This window comes from Alexandromys fortis, unplaced genomic scaffold (assembly GCF_014885135.2).
Source record: "Alexandromys fortis isolate MF-2015 unplaced genomic scaffold, M_Fortis_MF-2015_v1.1 scaffold_99, whole genome shotgun sequence".
Lineage (NCBI taxonomy): Eukaryota > Metazoa > Chordata > Mammalia > Rodentia > Cricetidae > Alexandromys > Alexandromys fortis.
In genome coordinates this window covers 2211172-2230610 of record NW_026067982.1, presented here as the reverse complement: position 1 = coordinate 2230610, position 19439 = coordinate 2211172, and the positions used below count along the sequence as shown (strand labels likewise).

Here is a 19439-nt window from a genome sequence, read left to right as displayed (position 1 = left end):
GGACAAGGCTTTGGATGATGGGGCAGTGGAGGAAGGGAGCTGTGGTGAGGTAGATGGGGTAGCCTACTAAAAGATAAGCACCAAATCCATCAGTTGTTGGCCTCCCCAGGGTTGGAAGCTAATGGGCCTAGATAAAGGTTAATATGAAGAATGTCAAGGGAAACAGCTGATAGAATAGCCAAGGTTTCTCTTTGGTGAATTCACCAAGAGGACTGAGTTGCCATATGGCTATCAGCTGAGAGCCAACTCCAGCACATAACAGAGTCACAGAGAATGGGATCAGGCCTTACCTTCTGACTGGCATGGGCTCTCCTCTGGTACACTAGAAGCAGAAAGAAAAACAAAATTCCTCAACCATTGCTTCTCTGTTTTGAGCTTAATGAATGACATTTGCTCCATCAGTCACTGGTCAGGGAATTAATGGCGCATTGACTCTTGCTCTCCCCCACTGGTCACAACCATCTCTTACCATGCTCTGTCCTTTTTATCTCTTACATATCCACTTAAATGCCCCCATCGCTCTGTGTCTGAGGGAGATCTCATCATTTTTCTGCAATAATTCTCTTTGACTTTGATGACCTGGCCTCTACTTGCAGCTGTAGCAAGATTTTAAGAATTCAAATCTGGTCCCATTCTACTCCTGCTGAAGAACCCTTCAGAAGCTGCTCTGGCTGAAAGAATTCTACATTCACAGTTCAGGAGAAAGGCCCTTGAGACCTTCCCTGACTGCCTCTTTAATGATCTCCTTTCATCCATGACTTGTACTCAAGTTGTAAAGGTCCTATTGCTCTACCACCAGCTCTGGTCAACTTCTACCGGTGCCACCAAGGGCCACGTTTAAAATGAGTACAAGGAACATGCTGGCCGACCTCAGTCCATCATGGCACCAGGGAGCAAGCCCAAGTCTTGTGCCAGTGTTCAAGTCTTCCGGATTTGGCTGTCAGCTTTAAGGACAGGGTCCACTGATTAGAACCCTAGCCTGTCATCCACCTACTCACAGCTCCTCAAATGGTCGATTTCTTTTCTCTTTCCTCTGCCTTTGATGTGCCTCTCCGAACTCTGGGCATGTACTCCCTCACCCCCGTCCCATTTTTAGTTTTTTTTTTTTTTTTTCCTACCAACTCCTCATTCTCTAAGATTCATTTCCTGGGGTCCCCTCCTGGACACTCTCCTGCCTATCTGGGCCAATCTGTGTGTACAGTCACCACTGTACTTACCCAATCATTGGTAGTGTTTATTAGCTCTCTCCCTAGGAAAATGGGGGAATTACTGGTAATTCCTAGTGATGGAACTACTGCAGAGTAACTGCTGGCCAAAGAATTCCCATCAGTACTGACTGCTCACTAAACCCCATCAGGACAGTGTTTGGGTAATCCCTGTCCTACCCCTGGCAGGGGAAGGCAGAGAGTGTATGTTAGGGTTTCAGGAAATGTACCATGTGTATGGCATGTCTCCTTCCCATGCAGTCAAAACTCATTGTGCAAATAATCACCAAAATTGCTAAGGAGTAGAACACAGAATCTGGTTAAAGTCTGCTAAATAAAAGAAAATATGAAATCCAAAGTTAGGTTCCTTTTTATGGGGGATTTCCCCCAGATGCACTAGGGGCCTTACACTCCACATTCTCACTCTGAAGCAGTAGAAAAAAAAAACCTCAAAGCAACCATGAGTCAGCAAACACTGTCTTCATCCATCTGTCTTGCCAGAAGGAGGGATGGTTTCTGAAATTTATCTGGAGGCTAACTATATGCAAGAAAGTGTAAGGGCTTGTCATGAGTAACAAGTCAAGACGACTACTCAGTTGGAGCCGGAGCAAATGAGCCCAGATGCTCGGCAGGTGTGGACACGTTGTCTTGAATCCAGCTGGAGCCACATGAATCAGGGGTGACCAGGAAACAGGAGAGGTGGCCAGGTGAGATGGTGACCTCGCTGTGTGGAAGGGCTGAGGACTGAAGTGTCTTGATTTCTGAGAAACCAGCCTGTAAGAACTTCCTTCCCATCCCTACTTCCCGTCTAGAAGTTTCTCTGACAAGGTCAGCATTTCACAGCACAGCTAACGACACAGCCAGCATGCACATTAAACCCAACACCCCTGTGAGTGTAACAGGTTCAAAACACCGCATAGTGGGCGTGCTAGCCGTGTAAGGAGAGAACAGTGGTCCATGACAGTGTGGGTCCTGTTGTAAGACACTCACTCTTTGTTGTAGTAACCGTAGCACTGGTCACACACGCGTGTAGGGTTTTCTCGGCAGCCTTCCACCACCATCTTCTTAGTGGAGCAGGAGCCACACACTAGCCGCCCGCAGCGGCGACAGTGATGACGTCTGTTAAACTGAGGAAAGGGAAGAGATGAAAGCGGGATTGTCGCCCAGACATTTATACTTGGTTTTGGGCAACCATGGCTCATCAGGAACACCAGGCACTTGGGTTTTCACTGAGAATGAGCATACTAGCCCTTGTCCTCAGAAAGGTCACATTTAGGACTGGGGATTTAGCTTTGCACAAGGCCCTAGGTTTGATCCTTAACACCTTCCCCTCCCCCATACACAGGAAAGAAAAGAAAAACAAAACAAATGAAAGCCTTTCAAACTGACATTTTAAGGTATTATTCAGCTGAGGGACAGATATTTCAAGTCCTAGGCAGTCAGTCTGCAACCCACAGCTCTTGACAAGGGTTGCTTCTGCATGGAAGCAACATGTAGAGACACTCTAGAAGGCAACAGAGAAGGTGGGCTTGGTGGCTCACCTCGATAATCCCACCACTTGGGAGGCCGAGGCAGGAGGACTGCTGAGAGTCTGAGGCCACTCTGGGCTACATACACAGTGAGTTCTAAGCCAGTCTGAAATATAGCAAAACCCAGGAGGGGACTCCAGAGTCCTGCTCTCCCGACCGTTTGGCAAAATGGCTGCTGAGCTCCTTCTGAATATGGCCATAGTGCTGGTGGGGGGAAGGGGGGGCTGGAGACAGGGGAAACAGGATGCTGAAACACTGACAAAGCACAGCTGAGGGCTTCTAGGAGCTTACATCTCCTGTGTGGACAGCAGAAGCTTCGCTGAATAGAGCTAACTGTCATCATTAGCACATTCCGTGTTTGGTAACCCAAGTAAAAATTTGAAAATTCAATCAGGAAGAAGAGCTTTGCTTAGCCAGTCTTCTTTCTCCTGAGGAAGCATATATAACTACTACCAAGCCTCTGTCTTACTGTGAAAGACAGGAACTAACTATGAGATCGCTAAAGACTTGGTGACTCCTGTCTATCTTTATTATTCGACGAGAATGACAAGAGTTTCTATAACTTAAGGCTATTTGAGGATGCCTACTACATGAATGGACCCTGGGAAAACACTGAGGCCAGGTCAAAGGCAGACCCAGCTGTAGGTCTGGTGACCTGGAACCATCACGGTCCTCTTGGGGATAGGTGACTGTGTACTCAAGCGCACATGCTGGCCCTCTGCTTTCTCTCCCTGGAGTGCTGCCGAGGAAGGCCGCTCACCATTGTGAAGCGCTCTCTGCAACACACCATGCAGGTACTTTCAGTCTCATCAGGGACCCACTGATCCCTGGCAGGCGGTGCTTCTGGGGGCACAAACTCCAGCGGCGGCTGAGTCTGTGGGGAAGCCCTTTCCTTAGGACTGGGGGAACGGACTAAGGCGTTTCCTGGAGAAAGAAGTCAGAGAAAAAGCTGGTAAGTGAAGAGGAAAGACTAAATGTTACTGTTTTGCAAGGCTCCCCTGGAGTGATAGAGCCAGTTGATAATCAGAGGCTGCTTGAGTCACAAAAGAAAGACAGGGACACCGTGTGTCCCTCCACTGGCCAGGTACAACAAAAATCTATCAGAGACAATTAATAAAAATCACTGAGCCTTGGGGAGGCAGTGACGGGTCAGTGGGTAAAAGGTGCTTGCTGACAAACCTAAAGACCTGGGCTTGATTCCCCAGGACCCATATTGGTAGAAGGAGAGAACTGACTCCTGCAAATTGACCTCGACACATGTGTTATGGCAAGTCATTCAATAATTTAACAAGAAAAGTAAATGTAATTTAAAAATACTGAGTCCACATGGAGATAAGCAATAGATCTAACTACCAGTGCATCAGAAACTTAGGGGATGCAGACCCTCATTGTCATAAAGAAAAAGTCAGCAAAATCTAGCATGTGGGGTACGGGTGGTAGCACACACCTGTGACCTTAACACTCAGGAGACAGAGGCAGACTGATCTCTGAATCTGTGGATAGCCTGGTCTACAGGGCTAGTTCCAGGACAGCCAGGGCTACACAGAGAAACCCTAGTTAAAAAAAATGAAGGAAGGAAGGAAAAGAAATCCAACACATGGGATAAATGGCCTAGTTTTCTCCATAAAGAGGTAGACTGACCAATTAATTAAGACAGACATGAGAAATACTTTAGCCAAATGTCATGCATGGATGTTATTTGGAATTGAATTTAGAATCAAAACAACTATAAACAAACAAACAACATTATGTGATGATTGAGGGTATTTCAATATTGGCTAGATATTTGATAACATTCATTAATTTGTGTTTAAGTCCAATAAACGCATTGTGGTTTGATTTTTTAAAAAAAGTTTTTTTTTTATTTCACATTATATGCGTGTCTGTGTGTCTATGTGTGGACATGCACACATGTGAGGGCAAGTGCCACAGGATCCAGAAGAGGGTGCTAACTCCCCTGCAGCTGGAGTTACCACCAGTTGTGTCACCCAGTGTGGGTTCTGGGAATGGAGCTTGGATCTTTTGTAACGGTGAGCAAAGCAGAATTGAGGCCTGCAAGGAGCTTGTCCCTTGTGCGGGCAACGAAATCTTCACGAGGGCTAAATCTAGCTAATCCTCATCATGAACAGATACCATATTTACAGCGCCATCTATTCACTCAATGTGTAACTTCAGAATCGATACTCTTGTGCTGGTTGGTTGTCATCTCGGCACAAGCTAGAGTCATGTGGGGAACCTCAGTTGGAGAACTGCCTCCATCAGACTGCCTGTGGGCATGTCTGCAGGATTTTTTTTCTTAATTAATAATGGATAGTGTGTGTGTGTGTGTGTGAGAGAGAGAGAGAGACAGGGGAAAGTCCAGCACACTGTGCCACCCCTGGGCAGAGTTCTGGGCTGTATAAGCAAGCTGAGGAAGCCGTGGGGAGCAAGCCAGTACACAGCGTTCCTCCATGATCTCTGCTTCAGTTCCTCCAGTTACCTGGAGGAATAAGGTAAAGAAACCCCTTCCTTCCTCCTCAATCTGCTTTGGGGGAGTATTTTATCATAGCGTTAGAATCAAACTAAGACACCTCAAAATCAACACTCCCACGGCGTTTACAGCTACTTATGGACGTGTCTAGACTGGAGAGATTGTTTTCCAGTCACCCGACATTCAGGTTCTCAGTAGAGGCTGACTAAGGTTCTTGTCTCAGCTCTCACGTGGCGGTGACAAAGGGTCTGGAGATAGTAGGGGACAGGGCAGGGCTGGGCAAGCAACTGGTTCCATACAGATGGACAGATTTGGAATTCCACATGGGAACTTGTTGGTGAGGCAAGTCACTTCTGAGCCTCTTCTTCTCTCGTGAGACAAAGAATACAGAATCTACTAGAATGGATGACTTTGTTGGATTTTAATAGGATAGTCTAAGTGAGGTGTGTGTGTTGTATGTGTGTGTGTATGCGTGTCTGTACAATATGCATATTGTTCCCTCCTCTTGGAGCAACAGTTCACGGCTTACTGATTCGGTGTTTGCAGGGACTTTTTATAGACATATTGTCACAGATAATAAGAGTCAACTGTATGTTGAATCTACTGGGAAGTACCATGCTAGCATAAATTATGAAAAAGAAGACTCTCTTAAGTGAGAATGAGGGAAGTGAGGGAATGAGACAGTCAGACTAAGAAGTTCTTACCAGGAGCAGCAGCAGCAGTAGCAGAGAACTCAGCTGATGATGATCTAGACAAGGTCTCAGAGTCTGAAGCTTGCTGGACGAGCTCCTGGAGGTGAATCACAGACTCTGTCGAGAGAGAAAGAGCTGACAAAACACTGGCCTACTACATGCATCTTTTTTCTCATGCTACACGTCTAGTGCAAACCTGTTTTAATTTTGCTGGTTGTGGCATCATGAGTATATTCAATATACATAGAATAGTAAAAGAACTTCTAAGCTGGCTGGTGGGTGGCGGCACACGCCTTTAATCCCAGCACTCAGGAAGCAGAGATAGGCAGATCTCTGTGAGTTTGAGGTCAGCCTGATCTGCAGAGCAAGTTCCAGGACAACCAGGGCTACACACAGAAAAACCCTGTCTTGAAAAACCAAAACCAAAACCAAACAAACAAAAACAAAAAAACTTCTAAGCCAAAGATACATCCTTTTCAAATTTCACAAAAAAACAAAACAAAAAAAGACACCAAGCCATGTTTAAGATGCATGAAACAATGGAGTATGTTTTTTCAAGACAAATCTAAAAATGCCCAGAGAGATGTGGAAGACACTTAAATGATGCCCCTGGAGCATCCCAGAGTGATGCCCTCTGGGAGCTGGCCAGAAGCTTCACCTAGACTAGTTTCTTTTTCTTCATTCTAGAAGAAGTTGAATCAGCTCACAGACAACTGATATCTGTGACGCTGGAAATGAAGCATACCCCACTAAAAATGATGGCACTTATGAGGCCACCGTCAAGGCAGACAGATTTTCTCAGCAATGTCTGGCTTTTCACCCCTTACAATCACCATGCATGTAGTGTTTGGCCCTTCTCCTAAGATCCAGATCCTGCCAAAATAACAAAGAACCATATCTCCCTTTCAGTGAGTAAGGAAAGGGAGGAGACGGAACCCAAGAGTAGCAAGGCATTTCTTCTTAAGTGTCAAATTGTTGTCTAGTGTGCAGCCAGTCACCTGAGCGCTTTTCCCTTAGAAGGTACGGGAGGTCCAGGGCTTTCCCTGCATATTTGAAGAGCAGTGAGTCAACCTCATCCAGGGTGAAGCCGATCTCCTGTCCGGTCATCAGCTGGTTTAGAGTCTGCACAGCCATGGTGGCCCAGTCCACCTTCATGTTCATCAGCAGCTGCTCTAACATGAGCAGAGGACTGGAGGACAAGTGGGCATAGCTGGCCCGGTGCTGCTCAGGCAGGGTCAGAAGAACCTGTTTGCAGAGGAGAGTCAAGAAATAGTATACAAGTATACAAGCAATGGGATCTTGCTTTTCTTGCAGGGAAGTGGAAGGGTCACAGAGACAGAGCCCTGATGCGGCTAGCTAGGGGTCATTAGGGAAGCAAGGCTGAACTTCTAAGTCTTCCAGGTGACAACCGAGAAGTGTCCTAAGGACTTTGACCTAGACAAGTGATTGCTGATATTTTTCTGCAAGGAGTAAGAGAGTAAATGTTTTAGATTTTAGGCCCTTAACCTATTCAGTTCTGTAGCATGAAAGCAAGCACAGGCAAATATTTAAATGGACACATGAATGGGGCGTGTCCCATTGCAATACAACTTGACTTATAAAAACAGGCTGAGGACTAGATCTGGCCTCCAGGTGACTGCCTGGGCTAGATCCTCCAGGCATGGTTGAGTTTTGCCTAACCCATGCTATCATTCTATGTGAGCTCTGAGTTAGAATGAACAACATAAGATGAAGCTAGTAGGCTGCCCAATCCCGGCAGCTCCAGTGTTCTAATCTTAAAGGTGGATCCAAATGTTCTTTAGGTCCGAGATATGGTCACTCTTCTGTCCTGCTCACTGCCATTTCCCCCAACTAATTAAGTGACAAGGGTCAAAAGGAAGAGCTGAGCACAGTGGACGGCACCTGACCCTCAGCATACAGAAGGTGGAGGCAGAAGGATTGGAAACAATGTCAGCTATGTAGTGAGTTTGAAGCCAGCCTGGGCTACATGGGACTGTGCCTCCAAAACCAAATGGACAGAGAGCTAAAACCCAACAACCCTCAAATTCCCACAATAGACTAAAATAAAATTAAAAAAAAAAAAAGAAAAAAAAAACCTCTCAAATAAGGCTGTGCCCATGAATTTCTTGGCACTTGTTCTGTTTACGGGCAGTGTATATGAAAAGTCAGAAGAACTAGAAAAGAGTTGAGGGTCCCCTCTCTCCAAACCCTGGGTAACTGGATTAATTAGTCTTGTTTATAATATCTTCTATTGGTGTCTCTAACCTATTTTCTCATAGAATTACTGAGACAAAGGACCCTCTTCCATGAGAAGAAACTAGTTTATCATGCAGTAGTTTTAATTTTAGATTTATGTGTGCACGTGTGTGTGTACCTGATTGTCTATCATGCACTACATGCACGTGGAGGCCAGAAGAGGGCATCCGATCCTTTGGAATAACAGGTTGTTGCGTGCTGTCTCACATGGGTACTGGGATCTGAACCCAGGTCCTTTGTAAGGGCAGCCAATGCTCTTAACCACTGAGCCATCTCTCCAGCCCCTCAAGCAGTTTTAAAAATGTACATTCAAATCTGTTTGGAAGAGAAGTAGTTCCTACCCATGACCACTTTTAATAGGCCTGGTGTGAAAGTCAACTACCAATATTTTTAAAAAGGCCAGCGATCTTAATGTACGGTCAGGCTTGAGAAACAATGATATAGCATGTACCATAGAAAGCGCAAGGACAGCTTGAGAGAAGTGGGCAAATCTCTCTCTGGAGGACGTGCAGAAAGACTGTGACAAATCCTACTAGGACAAGGTGAGCTACCAGGTTAAGTTTTTACACAGCACAGGCCAAGGGCGGCAGGTGCCTGGCACAAGAGCCGAGGCAAGGGCAGATTCTGAGGTGGAAGTGAGGCCAGCAGTCCCCACTTCGAGCGTCATTTTCTCAAACCTTTCCTCCTCACCTTAGATCCCATGTACAGTGCCCGGATTTCACGGTGTCGGTCGGTGGTCAATTCTCCATAGAAGTGGGAGGTGAGGTAGTTGGCCAAGAAGTGTGAAGTGGCTAAGCTAGGGTGCTGGTCAAGGGACCTCTCTGTGATCTCAAGGCACATGGTGCGATCAGGGATTCGTTGCAGGAGCTGCAGCAGAGGGTACAGAAGGAGGTGAGACCTGCAGAGCTCTCACGCCAGCCTTGTTTGGTGGGAGAAGATAATATTGAGGCTCATTTACTTGGGGCTAATTGTCTTTCTCCACTCATTTGTCGCCACCCCCATACTTAACCAATGAGTTGTAGTAGGACCCAGAGGCTCCTCCTGGCACCTAAGGTAGATCTGGGCACCTAGCTCAAGCGAGTGTAAGTGGTTTCTGAAGCATGGAAGTCTGCAGTCACAAACACTGTGCAGAGGATTCAGTAGGAAAAAAAGCTACCCGAGGATGAACCTCAGCCCTCCCCCGATAGAAAGGATAAAGACTCAGAGCGTACCTGAAGAGCCTTCTCATGCTCTCTTCTTTCTAGTAGGTGGAGAAGATGTTGGTGGTGCAGATTGATCAGATGCTCCCTTGGAATGGAGTATAGACAGCCCCACTCCTCACATAGTTCATACTCCTGGAAGGAAATACATGCCTTCAATAAATTCCTTTAAATTATTAGTGGTCAGGGCTGAGAGATGGCTCAGCAGTTAAGAGCATTGGCTGCTCTTTCAGAGGACTTGGGTTCAATTCTCAGTATGTACATGACAGCTCACAACTGTCTGTAACTCCAATTCCAGGATCTGGCACCCTCACACAGACATACACATAGGCAAAATACCAATGTACACAAAATAAAAATAAGTAAGTCTCTAAAAAAATTTACTGTCATTTTTTATTTTTTTTGAGACAGTTTTTCTGTGTAGATTTGGAGCCTGATCTGGATCTGTAGACCAGGCTGGCCATGAACTCAGAGATCCAAAAGGTGCCACTGCTGCCTGGCTTAACATTCTCTTTGTTGTCGTTGTATTGCTCTTGTTGTTGAGACAGGGTCTCTCTATTATATAGCTCTGGCTGCCTTGGAACTCACTATGTAGACAAGGAGAGCCTGAAACTTGAATAAATCCACCTGCCTCTGCTTCCTGAGTGTTGGGACTAAAGGTGTGTACATCCAGCTTTATAACATTGTCTAGCATCCCTCTCTGTGCCTCTGCCTTGGTCTGCCTTGTCTGACTCTGGGCTAAGTTTTGCCACTTGATATTTTACATCACAGCCACCTGGGATGTATCTTACTTTGCCTTCCCCCCTAAAATGTGAGTCACTCAAGGGCAAGGACTAATCTTATTAATCTTTGTCTTACCACCTTTCTGCACAGTGCCCACCAATATTCTAAATGTTTCCTGAATGAAGGACGACAGTTTGAATGAGCCTCTACATTTTGAATTATATGTATTGGCCTCTTAAAAGGCAGATTCATTTCTATTTGTGCCAAAATGGACAACAAAGACAGGAAAGAGATTCTCATTCATGACCAATCATGAATAAGATACTATCCTAGTGGCACACACAGACAGACAGACACACAGACAGACAGACACACATACACACACACACACACACAAAGTGGACAATATAAAGAATTGGCAAGGATATAGAACACCTAGAAGTAGGAGCGAGAATTGACATGTGATTTGATGAGAGACTTGACTTCATCCTAGTAAAAAGGATGCTCATGATGAAGAGCGTCCATGTAGAAACATTCTGCACACAGTGTACAAAATCCCACATGGGAATGCCACGGTGACGTGTTATCCTCTCTATCTCCCTGTGTTTTGGCAAATCTCACAATTAAAAGAAGGAAAGATGATATTGTAGTTAGAGAGTCTGTAGACATCGATACTTGCAAAGGACTCTATCTACACAGCAGCTAAGGTGGTACGGTTCGGGGAGGAAGATGAATCCATCCTGGAAAACGGTACCTGTGCTTCCAGAATCATGTTCATGACAGACGATGAGTCTTCAGTACAGTAGCTCCTCAGGGTCTGCCAGTCAGCCCACACTGGGGGATCCTGCAAACCTAGGACCTAAGGAAAGATGAGCAAACCATAAACTTCCCCCAAGAACAAATCATCTGCATGCCCACAAGGAAAGAGCTATCCCTTGAACTCTGCCCCAGACTCAGGCTGTTTGGATTTTTCAGAAAAGAGGGGGAAGAAAGCAAATGGACAAGGGTCGTTTGGTGACAATAAACCTCTTCAGAAGTAAAATGGGGGGGGGGGGTGTCTGACCAGCAGTCAGGATAAGAGGTTCTCAGAGGGTCAAAGCCTGTCCAACATCCTGAGGTCATCTGTCCCAAGTTTCTCTACCTCAACACTCCACCCAAGGAGTTCTTCCAGCCTGACCCAGGAATCATCATCCTCCCTGCAGCATTTGAGTGCAGGATGAAAACTGTTCAAGAGGCACGGAAAGGAAACCTTCCCCCCTTGCCATGTTCACCTTGCCTGGTGAGCCCCAGGCTCTGTCCCAGGCCACAGGGGAAAGCTCTCATATACTATATACTGGTTATACAGCTGGATGCCCTGAGTCCATCTCCCTGAGCCTCCTCAACTTGGATAGAACCCACCCCATAATATTCTTCCACTGTTGAAAGATTCAAAATGGTTCTGGAAATTAGCCGAGCTTTAGAAATAATATTTAAGAACAGACACGATGTAAGTAGAATTTACACAAAAGCTCATTCATGCATGTGAAAATACCTCTGTGGACGGTACAGCACCATCCCAGCAAGAATTGTACTACTATCCTTCCTCAATGCAAATGTATTTAAAACAATAAGAGCAACTACACAGAGCTAGACAAGAGGCCTCCTTTCATTCATGTAAGAACAGAAGTCCAGTACAGAGGAAAAGCCTAGCCTACATTTTCTGTTTCCTAGCATACCCCATAAGAGAATGGGCTAGTGGGACAGTGGCTAAGAGATCTCTCTTCTATTCTTGACACAACAGCCTATACCTTCTGATACACCCGCAGCTCCATCAGCTTCCTCTGCAGCTCAGACTTTAGTTCTTCTTGGACAGCCATGTCTGAAACACAGTAGGCCAGGATCTCCAGGCATGACTCCAGGGGCCACCTGTCCACAAACCGCAGGGCCAGCTCACTTCTCAGAGTTGCGTCCTTCACAGGAAACAGGTACTGCCAACCTTCCTTGTCTACAAGACAAAGCAATGTTCGGGGGGCAGCAAGCCTGCCCTGAAGAAGTTTAAAAGCTCCAGATAAGAGGGCTTTGTTCTGTTTTATGGCCCAGGAGCTTGTGGGGGTTGGGGGATCCTTCCAATCCACGTGACTATAGCTAGGTCTTATACCTCGAACATTACACAACAGGGAGAAACCCTCTACTCCTAGTCCCTCTTCATGCATCACAGCCATGGTACTCTCTAAAGGGAGAGAAGGGAAGGACAGAGGAGAAGCGAGGAAAGAAGGGATGCCTCCCATATTTTGTCCTGCTGCACACCAGGTGCCCTTGCAAGCTCAGCTGTCAATAAGACTTGAGGGTTCCCTGTAATTTCTACTCTGCATCCTACATAAAAGTTATTGGAGGTAAACGAGCCTCATTCCCTAAATATCCTGTCACTAAGTAGCGCTCTCTCTCTCTCTCTCTCTCTCTCTCTCTCTCTCTCTCTCTCTCTCTCTCTCTCTCTCTCTCTCTCTCTCTCTCTCTCTCTCTCTCTCTCTCTCCCACCCATTCATAAATCTGATATTGGAGACATGAAAAGATAAGACCCCAAGCAATTAATATCATATAGTTCTTTTACTGAATTTCTTAACCTTGGGGCAGTCTCCTTTCAAAGGGTGGCTCTGGGGCTACGACAAAGCTACCTGTACATCACATCTCCAGTGGAGCAGTGTGGCTCATGGTTTTCTATTTTGATTACACATGAAAATCTCTTCTATTTACTTGTGTGTGCATGTGTGCATGTGTGTGTGTGTGTGTGTACATGTGGAGAACGCTGGGTATTTTCTATTGATTTCCACCTTAATTTTAAAAATATTATTTATTATTGTGTGTGTGTGTGCTTGTGTGTGTGTGTGCACGCGTGCGTGTGTAATATGTATGTCAGTAAAGCTGCACAGTACCATGGCGGAGGTCAGCCTTGGGAGTTGGCTCCCTCCTACTTTTATGTTGGTTCTAGGGCTCAAACTCAGATCATGAGGTTTGTGTGGTAAGCATTTTCAGCAGCTGAACCATCTCACTAGCCTCAGACCTTACTTTTTGAAGCAGTGCCTTTTACTGACTTGGAACATGTGCTTTGGCTTGATTTGCGGGCTGACCAGCCCCCAGGATCTACTTGTCTCTGTCCCCCAAGTGCTGGGGCTACAAACGTGTGCTGGACACACCTAGCTCTTATGTGGGTGCTGGGGACCTAGGGCCTCACGCTGGAGCAGCAGCACTTTCCCCACCCTGCCATCCCCCTAACCCCTTGTTTCGTTTTGAGGCAGGCTGGCCTTAAACTTCCCAAGTGCTGGGCTATGCGCACTGACCACCAGACCCAGCTCACAGTTCATCAGCATGTGGATGCTCCAGTTCCTTACGTGTGGACTTTGGCTGCCTTCGGGCTGCACTGGCATAGTTGTAACAGAGACCACGTGGCCTACAGTACTCTGCAGGAGACTGCTAACTTCTCTCCTACGTTACCATCGACTTGAACTCCATCCTGGACCTCTGAAGGCAGGGCCCAGATTGTCATTTATACCTCTGACAATGACTCAGACATGCAGGACTGTAAAGGTTGAAACTGGTTCTAGCCATCCATTCTAAAGCCACACAGGCTTGGGTTCTAGACTCAACTCATGATCCTGGGTAAGTTTTCTAACTGCTCTGAGCCTTGGTCTAGTTGCAGGAACGTGAGGCTATGGTGATGCAGTAACTCTCTCTAGAGCTCCTGTGAAGACAGTGTGATCAGGACACAGGGAGGGAGGCGGAGCGCCCTGCTTACCACACGCTGCGGCGCAGCTCAGCACCGCATCCCTTATCCTGCTCAGGTTGTCCATGTCTCGCCCATACACTTCAATGAGCTGAAGGGCCCGTGGCCAATCTCTGGCCACCAAGGCATCCTCAAAGGCCTCGGTGAGTACATCCAGGGCCACAGGAGAATGCAGGCCCAGAAGCACAGTGGAGAGACTGGCCTGACCACAGAGACTGGCTGCCAGACCCTGGCCTGGCTCCGAGGCTTGGTGTAGAGGCTCCCAGGCAGCCAGGAGGGCAGCCTCGAGCATTGGAAACTGCTCCAGGAGGTGCTCACACTCCTGAGCTACCTTCTCTGCAGTCAGAGGCGCCTCCCTGCGACCCCGCAGTTCCTTCCAAGACAGGCTAGGCTTGCTGACTCTTGTCCCTCGGGAAGCCCGCAGGCAGGCCACTGTGGCCAGTATCTTCGAGCGAGACTTAAGGAAGGCCAAGGCAGAGGAGGTGAAGGCTGGGGGTGATGAGTCCTTTGGGGAGGGACGAGACTTCTTCTCTGCTGAGGGATTCTCGCTTGGTCTAGGGGAACCCGGCATGGAGAGGGGCAGGCCATCCAGAAGGTGAGAGGCGTGCTCCTGAGCCAGCATGCCCAGGCGCGTCAGAAGGGATGAGGCCTGCTGGCTTTGTCGAGAAGGGCAAAGAGTGAGGGGCTCACAGCAGCAGCTGACAATGACCTGTGGCACACTTAGGTTGAGACCTTCTTGGGCTAGAAGGGCTGCCAACCTGGAGGAGAAGAAGCAGAAGTTATGGGAGGCCTGAACACACAGGCACCACTACCCAATCTTTGCAAATGCATGCATACATACATGCATGCATTTATTCATTCATTTTAGATCATTTGCTGTGTAGTCCTGGCTGGCCCCGAACTTACTGCCTTTACCTCCCAAGCGCTGGCCTTCAGTCAGGTATCATCACATAGCAAAAAGAAATGAAGGCTCTCTTAAGAATAACACAAAAGGCAGTCCACCAGACACACTTCTCAGCTCCGTTTCAGTTCATAGTCTGAGAGATCTGTCCACAGATTTGTCCCCTCTATAGGGAGGTGATTCTTCTATAGCTATGAAGTATTATATAACTTAATTCATCCCATCTTTGCATACCATGGAGTCTCCTGGCCCATTGCACATGTACCACTTTTCATATGTACAACCAAGAGTCAGAACTAGGTTAAAATTTAATTTTTTTTTTCTTGAGACAGGGTTTCTCTATGCAGCCCTGGCTATCCTAGAACTCGTTCTATAGACCAGGCTATCCTCAAATTCAGGAGATTCGCCTGCCTCTGCCTCCCAAGTGCTGGGATTAAAGGGGTATAATACTTCTGTCCAGCCAATTTGTTTAGTTTTAAATAGCACACAAAATAAAAAATTTAATTACGGTGTTTTCATAGTTTTCTTTTGTAGCCCATTCACTTTGACTCTTCTCCTCTATCTGTTGACTCCTAACTCTGTCAACTTTGGTCGTCCTCTTACTCCCCCTCTTCTTCTCTTTGGTTTTGCAAGACAAGGTTTCTCTGTATAGCCCTGGCTGTCCTGAAACTTATTCTGCAGACCAGGCTGGCCTCATACTCAGAGATCCACCCGCCTCTGCCTCCTGAATGCTGGGATTAAAGGCATGTGCCACCACCTGGCTGTCCCCTTTCTTTTCATAACGTATATATATACATATATATCACACATATTAAAAGCTAGGATCGCATATGGAGAGAATATGTCGTATTTGTCTGAGTCTGTGTGTTGCCTCATTTAGTATGCTATTTGGCATTCATCTATTTTCTGGCACATTTCCTTTTTCTTTTTTCTTTAAAGATTTATTTATTTACTATGTATACAGTGTTCTGTCTGTCTGTATGCTTGTTGGCTAGAAGAGGGCACCAGATCTCATTACAGATGACTGTGAGCCACCATGTGGTTGCTGGGAATTGAACTCAGGACCTTTGGAATTGCAGTCAGTGCTCTTAACCTTTGAGCCATCTCTCCAGCCCCCATTTCCTTTTTCTTTATAGAGCATTAGCTTCCACTGTGCACATGCAGCACATTTTCATCGTCCATTCAGCCCTTGATGAATGTCTCAACTGATTTCATTTCCCTGTTACTGTGAGTAGGTCAGCTGCCAACAAGGCCACGCCAACAAGGCTGCACAGGGGTGGTGTAGCGAGGTCATATGGCAGTCCAACTTTTGGCTCTCGGAGAAACCTCCACCCTGATTTCCACAGGGGCTGTACGAGTTTATTTTCTCCTCATTACTGAACAAGGGTTCGTTCCCGTCTTCCCATAGTCTCTCTGGAATTTGCTGTCATATGCTTCTGAGAGCAGACTCGGGTGAGACGGACTTTCCCAGTAGTTCTAATTTGCGTTTCCCTGAATGTTAAGGATGCTGATTACTTTTTACAAACATTTGTGGTCAATTTGTAATCTTAGATACTGATGAGTTATAGCCATTTTTACGTCTTACCAGCAATACCTGAGAATGCTTACTTTTCCATAGCCTCTGTGATCAATGTCACTGAACCTTTGGCTTTTGCTCATCTGTGAGTGAAGACTCACCATTAGTCTCCTACTTACAACACACACTAGCGGTGGCAGGAGAGACAAAGAGTTAAAGTGTCACAGGTGACGCCTACCTGTCTGGAGGAACTTGTCTCTCAAGCAGGAGGTGAGACACCAGCTGAGAAGAGCTCTGCTGCAGGAGAACAAAGGGGTTTCCAACCCTGACCTCCACATTGTCTGAGAAAGTAAAGAAATAATCTTTGTTTGTCCTGCTGGGTGCAATGGCTTAGGGCTCTGTTTCAGAGACCCCGTAGTCATATTGTGAAAGACAATGGTGACAACCCGAAGAACCCTTCTGTTGTCTCATAGCAGGTAGAGGTATTCTCAACATGACCCCGGATACAAGTTCATTTACATCTTATAGTGTTAAAGACTTCCAACCCAGACAAACTTCAGTGGCCAGTCTAACTAGGCAGCATGCAATGCTCACTTCAACCTGACTGAAGTTGAAGTTGACATTTCGAGAGCATTCTGTCTCCGAAACACTTGGGACTAGATGTGTTTTGGCTCCTGGAATGTTAGCATTCATGGAACAGGGGATCATGGGAACTAGGATCAAAGTCTAAACATGGATGTTTCATGTATATCTTATATACAGAACCCGAAGGTAAGACTATATAGTATTTCCATTATGACCTGTCAAACGATTTATGGCATCAGGTTGGTGGTTAAAAGGTTTGGAATCTGGAAAATTTAAGATTTCAGACTTTTATTCATTTGCCTAAAACTTGTTACGAACTCAATCTGCCACTCAAGTCAAAAGCTTCATTTTCCTACTGGACTCTCAGATCTACAATGGACCCCAGGTCTGGCAGAATTTTTGTTCTGTTTTCCTTACAGGGTGTTATATAGCCCAGGCTGGCCTTTTGGTCCTCTTGCCTCTGCCCTCCGAGAGTTGGGATTATGGGCATGCGTCACCACTCCTGGCTTCAGAGATACTTTTGAGGCGCCAATTCCATGAGCTGTTATTGAGGACTTCCATGTATAATTTTACTTAACACAAAGATGCAAAAAATAGATAGATGGATAAGAGAACTCTACAGTCTGGTGCCTTTAGATACTGTGTACCTAGAAAGAGCCTCTTAGGAAGCACGCCTATTCCTTTCCCTAAATAACGGGCTCCGTACCGTTCATGAGTCCGTACCGTTCTCACTACTTACTGGGATCAGAGCTCAGACTCCGGAGAAGAACGGCCGCCAGGGTGCTGCAGTAGCTGAAGAAGACGCCCACATAGTCAGCCTGTCTGCCGCCTGCCAGCGCCTGCTTCCCCAGGGTCTTCCGGAGGAGCTGACTTTGGATGTGCACAGGGTGGGTCTCTGCCTCGGGGACCTTCTGGGCTGCCTGCTCCACTAGGGACGTGAGTGGAGTACTTCTGGGCTCTGAAAGGAATAAGGGTGGGAGAAGAGACATGGCTTTAGTCTCTGCTTCTAGCTTTGGGTCAATTTCTAAAAAGAAACATTTTATTTTTATTTTTATATATGTGTGCATGTATGTGGATCTGGGGTGCCTGCAGAGGCCTGAAGAAGATGTAGGGTGCACTGGAGCCAGAGTTATAGGTGTTTGTGAACTGTTCAGTGTGGGCACTGGCAACTAAATTTGGGTCCTCTGGAAGAGAAGCAAGTAGTCTTAACTACTGAGCCATCTCTCAGGACCCTCAGCTTTGGGTCAGCTTTTGATCCAGTGTGTAAACTGAGCATCCTACAGAATGCACTGGGTGTCTATGGGACATGGGTGACTATGGGAGCACCACACTCAGAAGGTAGACAAACAAACACCAAACACAAATCCCAATTCAGCCACGTGGGCAAGTGATCTCAGCCAGGAAGAGCTTGGAGTCTAGAGAAATCAGGCTACATAGTTGTTTCAGCCTCTTGACTCTGGGGTGAAATACCTTTATGAAGAGCACATGAAGCTTTTGGGGATGGCTGATCAATACCAACTAACTACCAGCTGGGTATATTTCTCACCACGAGTAAAAAAATGTACCTGCTAGTGAGAGTGTTAAGTGTCCTTTCTATTAAGAGTTGGGTAAGATGCCTGGGCAATGGTGGCGTACGCCTTTAATCCCAGCACTCGGGAAGCAGAGGCAGGTGGATCTCTGTGAGTTCGAGGCCAGCCTGGTCTACAGAGTGAGTGCCAGGACAGGCTTCAAAGTTACACAGAGAAACCCTGTCTCCAAATACCACAAACAAAAGAGTTAGAGAAGAGAGAAGTGCAGTTCTGAGTTGTGCCTTGCTCAGCTAGAAGGGCCAACTGAGCCCAGCTCTAGAGTACAGAGCCTCTACTCCAAAATGCTCATAAGTCCTTGGCTGTCTCATCTCCCTCGCTCAGTCCTCTGCTTATCTGTTCCCACTCAGGCAGATCTGTACCTGGCAGCACCAGTGCCTCTCGCAGTGACTGGAGAGCCTGATCCAGTTGCTGGGAAAGGCTGGTGTGGCTGGCAACACAGTCCTCGGTGAGGCTGGGCCAGCATGTCTGAAGCAGCTCCAAGATGCTACACCGCGCAGCACCTCCTCCTCTTTCTTCTAGAGTCTCTGTGGAAAACATGCAAGAAAGGAAGAAGGAAAAAAAGTCTGCTGATCCATTGTTCCAAGTCCAGGAAAAACAAAGCTAGGAGAGGAGGTGGTACAGTAAAGCTTCTCACCGGGTTTTGTTTGTCCCGTTAAGGTAAGCGGATAATTGAGAATCTTGTTAATTTGCTGAAGGACAACAGGAAAACCTCGAATACCATCGGGATTGAGGACAACCTGGTCCAGCTGTCGACCTGAAATAGGAGGAAGAGGGACGCGGGAAGAAATGGGTTTTCAGAGGCTGATGCTCAGTTCCTTGTGTGACTTTGTCTTTTCTAATAGTAACTGTGAGCTACACACTGTGTCATTTTGGGTGACAACAGCAGGACCTTGGTGTACGCATTGCCCGAGACTCCAGGACTGCCTCAGCTACCAGCAGCAGAATCTATGGCATTCTGTGGCATTTGCTGACCAAATGCAAAGGGACTTTTCTTCTGGATTTGCCTTCCTACTCTCT

At 46.7% G+C, this 19439-nt stretch overlaps 2 protein-coding genes across 4 annotated transcripts in view; one reads left to right on the top strand and one right to left on the bottom strand.

Moving 5' to 3' along the window:
* The window catches only part of Rad51b (RAD51 paralog B), a 599994-nt gene that overhangs the window by 24294 nt on the left and 556261 nt on the right, over positions 1–19439 (top strand). The gene's annotated exons all lie outside the window — the stretch shown is intronic.
* Zfyve26 (zinc finger FYVE-type containing 26) overlaps positions 1–19439 on the bottom strand; it is a 61105-nt gene that overhangs the window by 19248 nt on the left and 22418 nt on the right. For all 3 annotated transcript variants that reach the window (XM_050158435.1, XM_050158436.1, XM_050158434.1), the window contains exons 17-30: positions 19057–19176; positions 18782–18946; positions 17573–17791; positions 16487–16589; positions 13844–14589; positions 11862–12058; positions 10829–10933; positions 9364–9486; positions 8843–9019; positions 6895–7141; positions 5909–6013; positions 3495–3658; positions 2196–2332; positions 291–322 (exon numbers count right to left, since the gene is read on the bottom strand). In XM_050158435.1, coding sequence (XP_050014392.1) covers positions 291–322; positions 2196–2332; positions 3495–3658; positions 5909–6013; positions 6895–7141; positions 8843–9019; positions 9364–9486; positions 10829–10933; positions 11862–12058; positions 13844–14589; positions 16487–16589; positions 17573–17791; positions 18782–18946; positions 19057–19176 — 2640 coding nt within the window. The remainder of the gene's footprint in view (positions 1–290; positions 323–2195; positions 2333–3494; positions 3659–5908; positions 6014–6894; positions 7142–8842; positions 9020–9363; positions 9487–10828; positions 10934–11861; positions 12059–13843; positions 14590–16486; positions 16590–17572; positions 17792–18781; positions 18947–19056; positions 19177–19439) is intronic.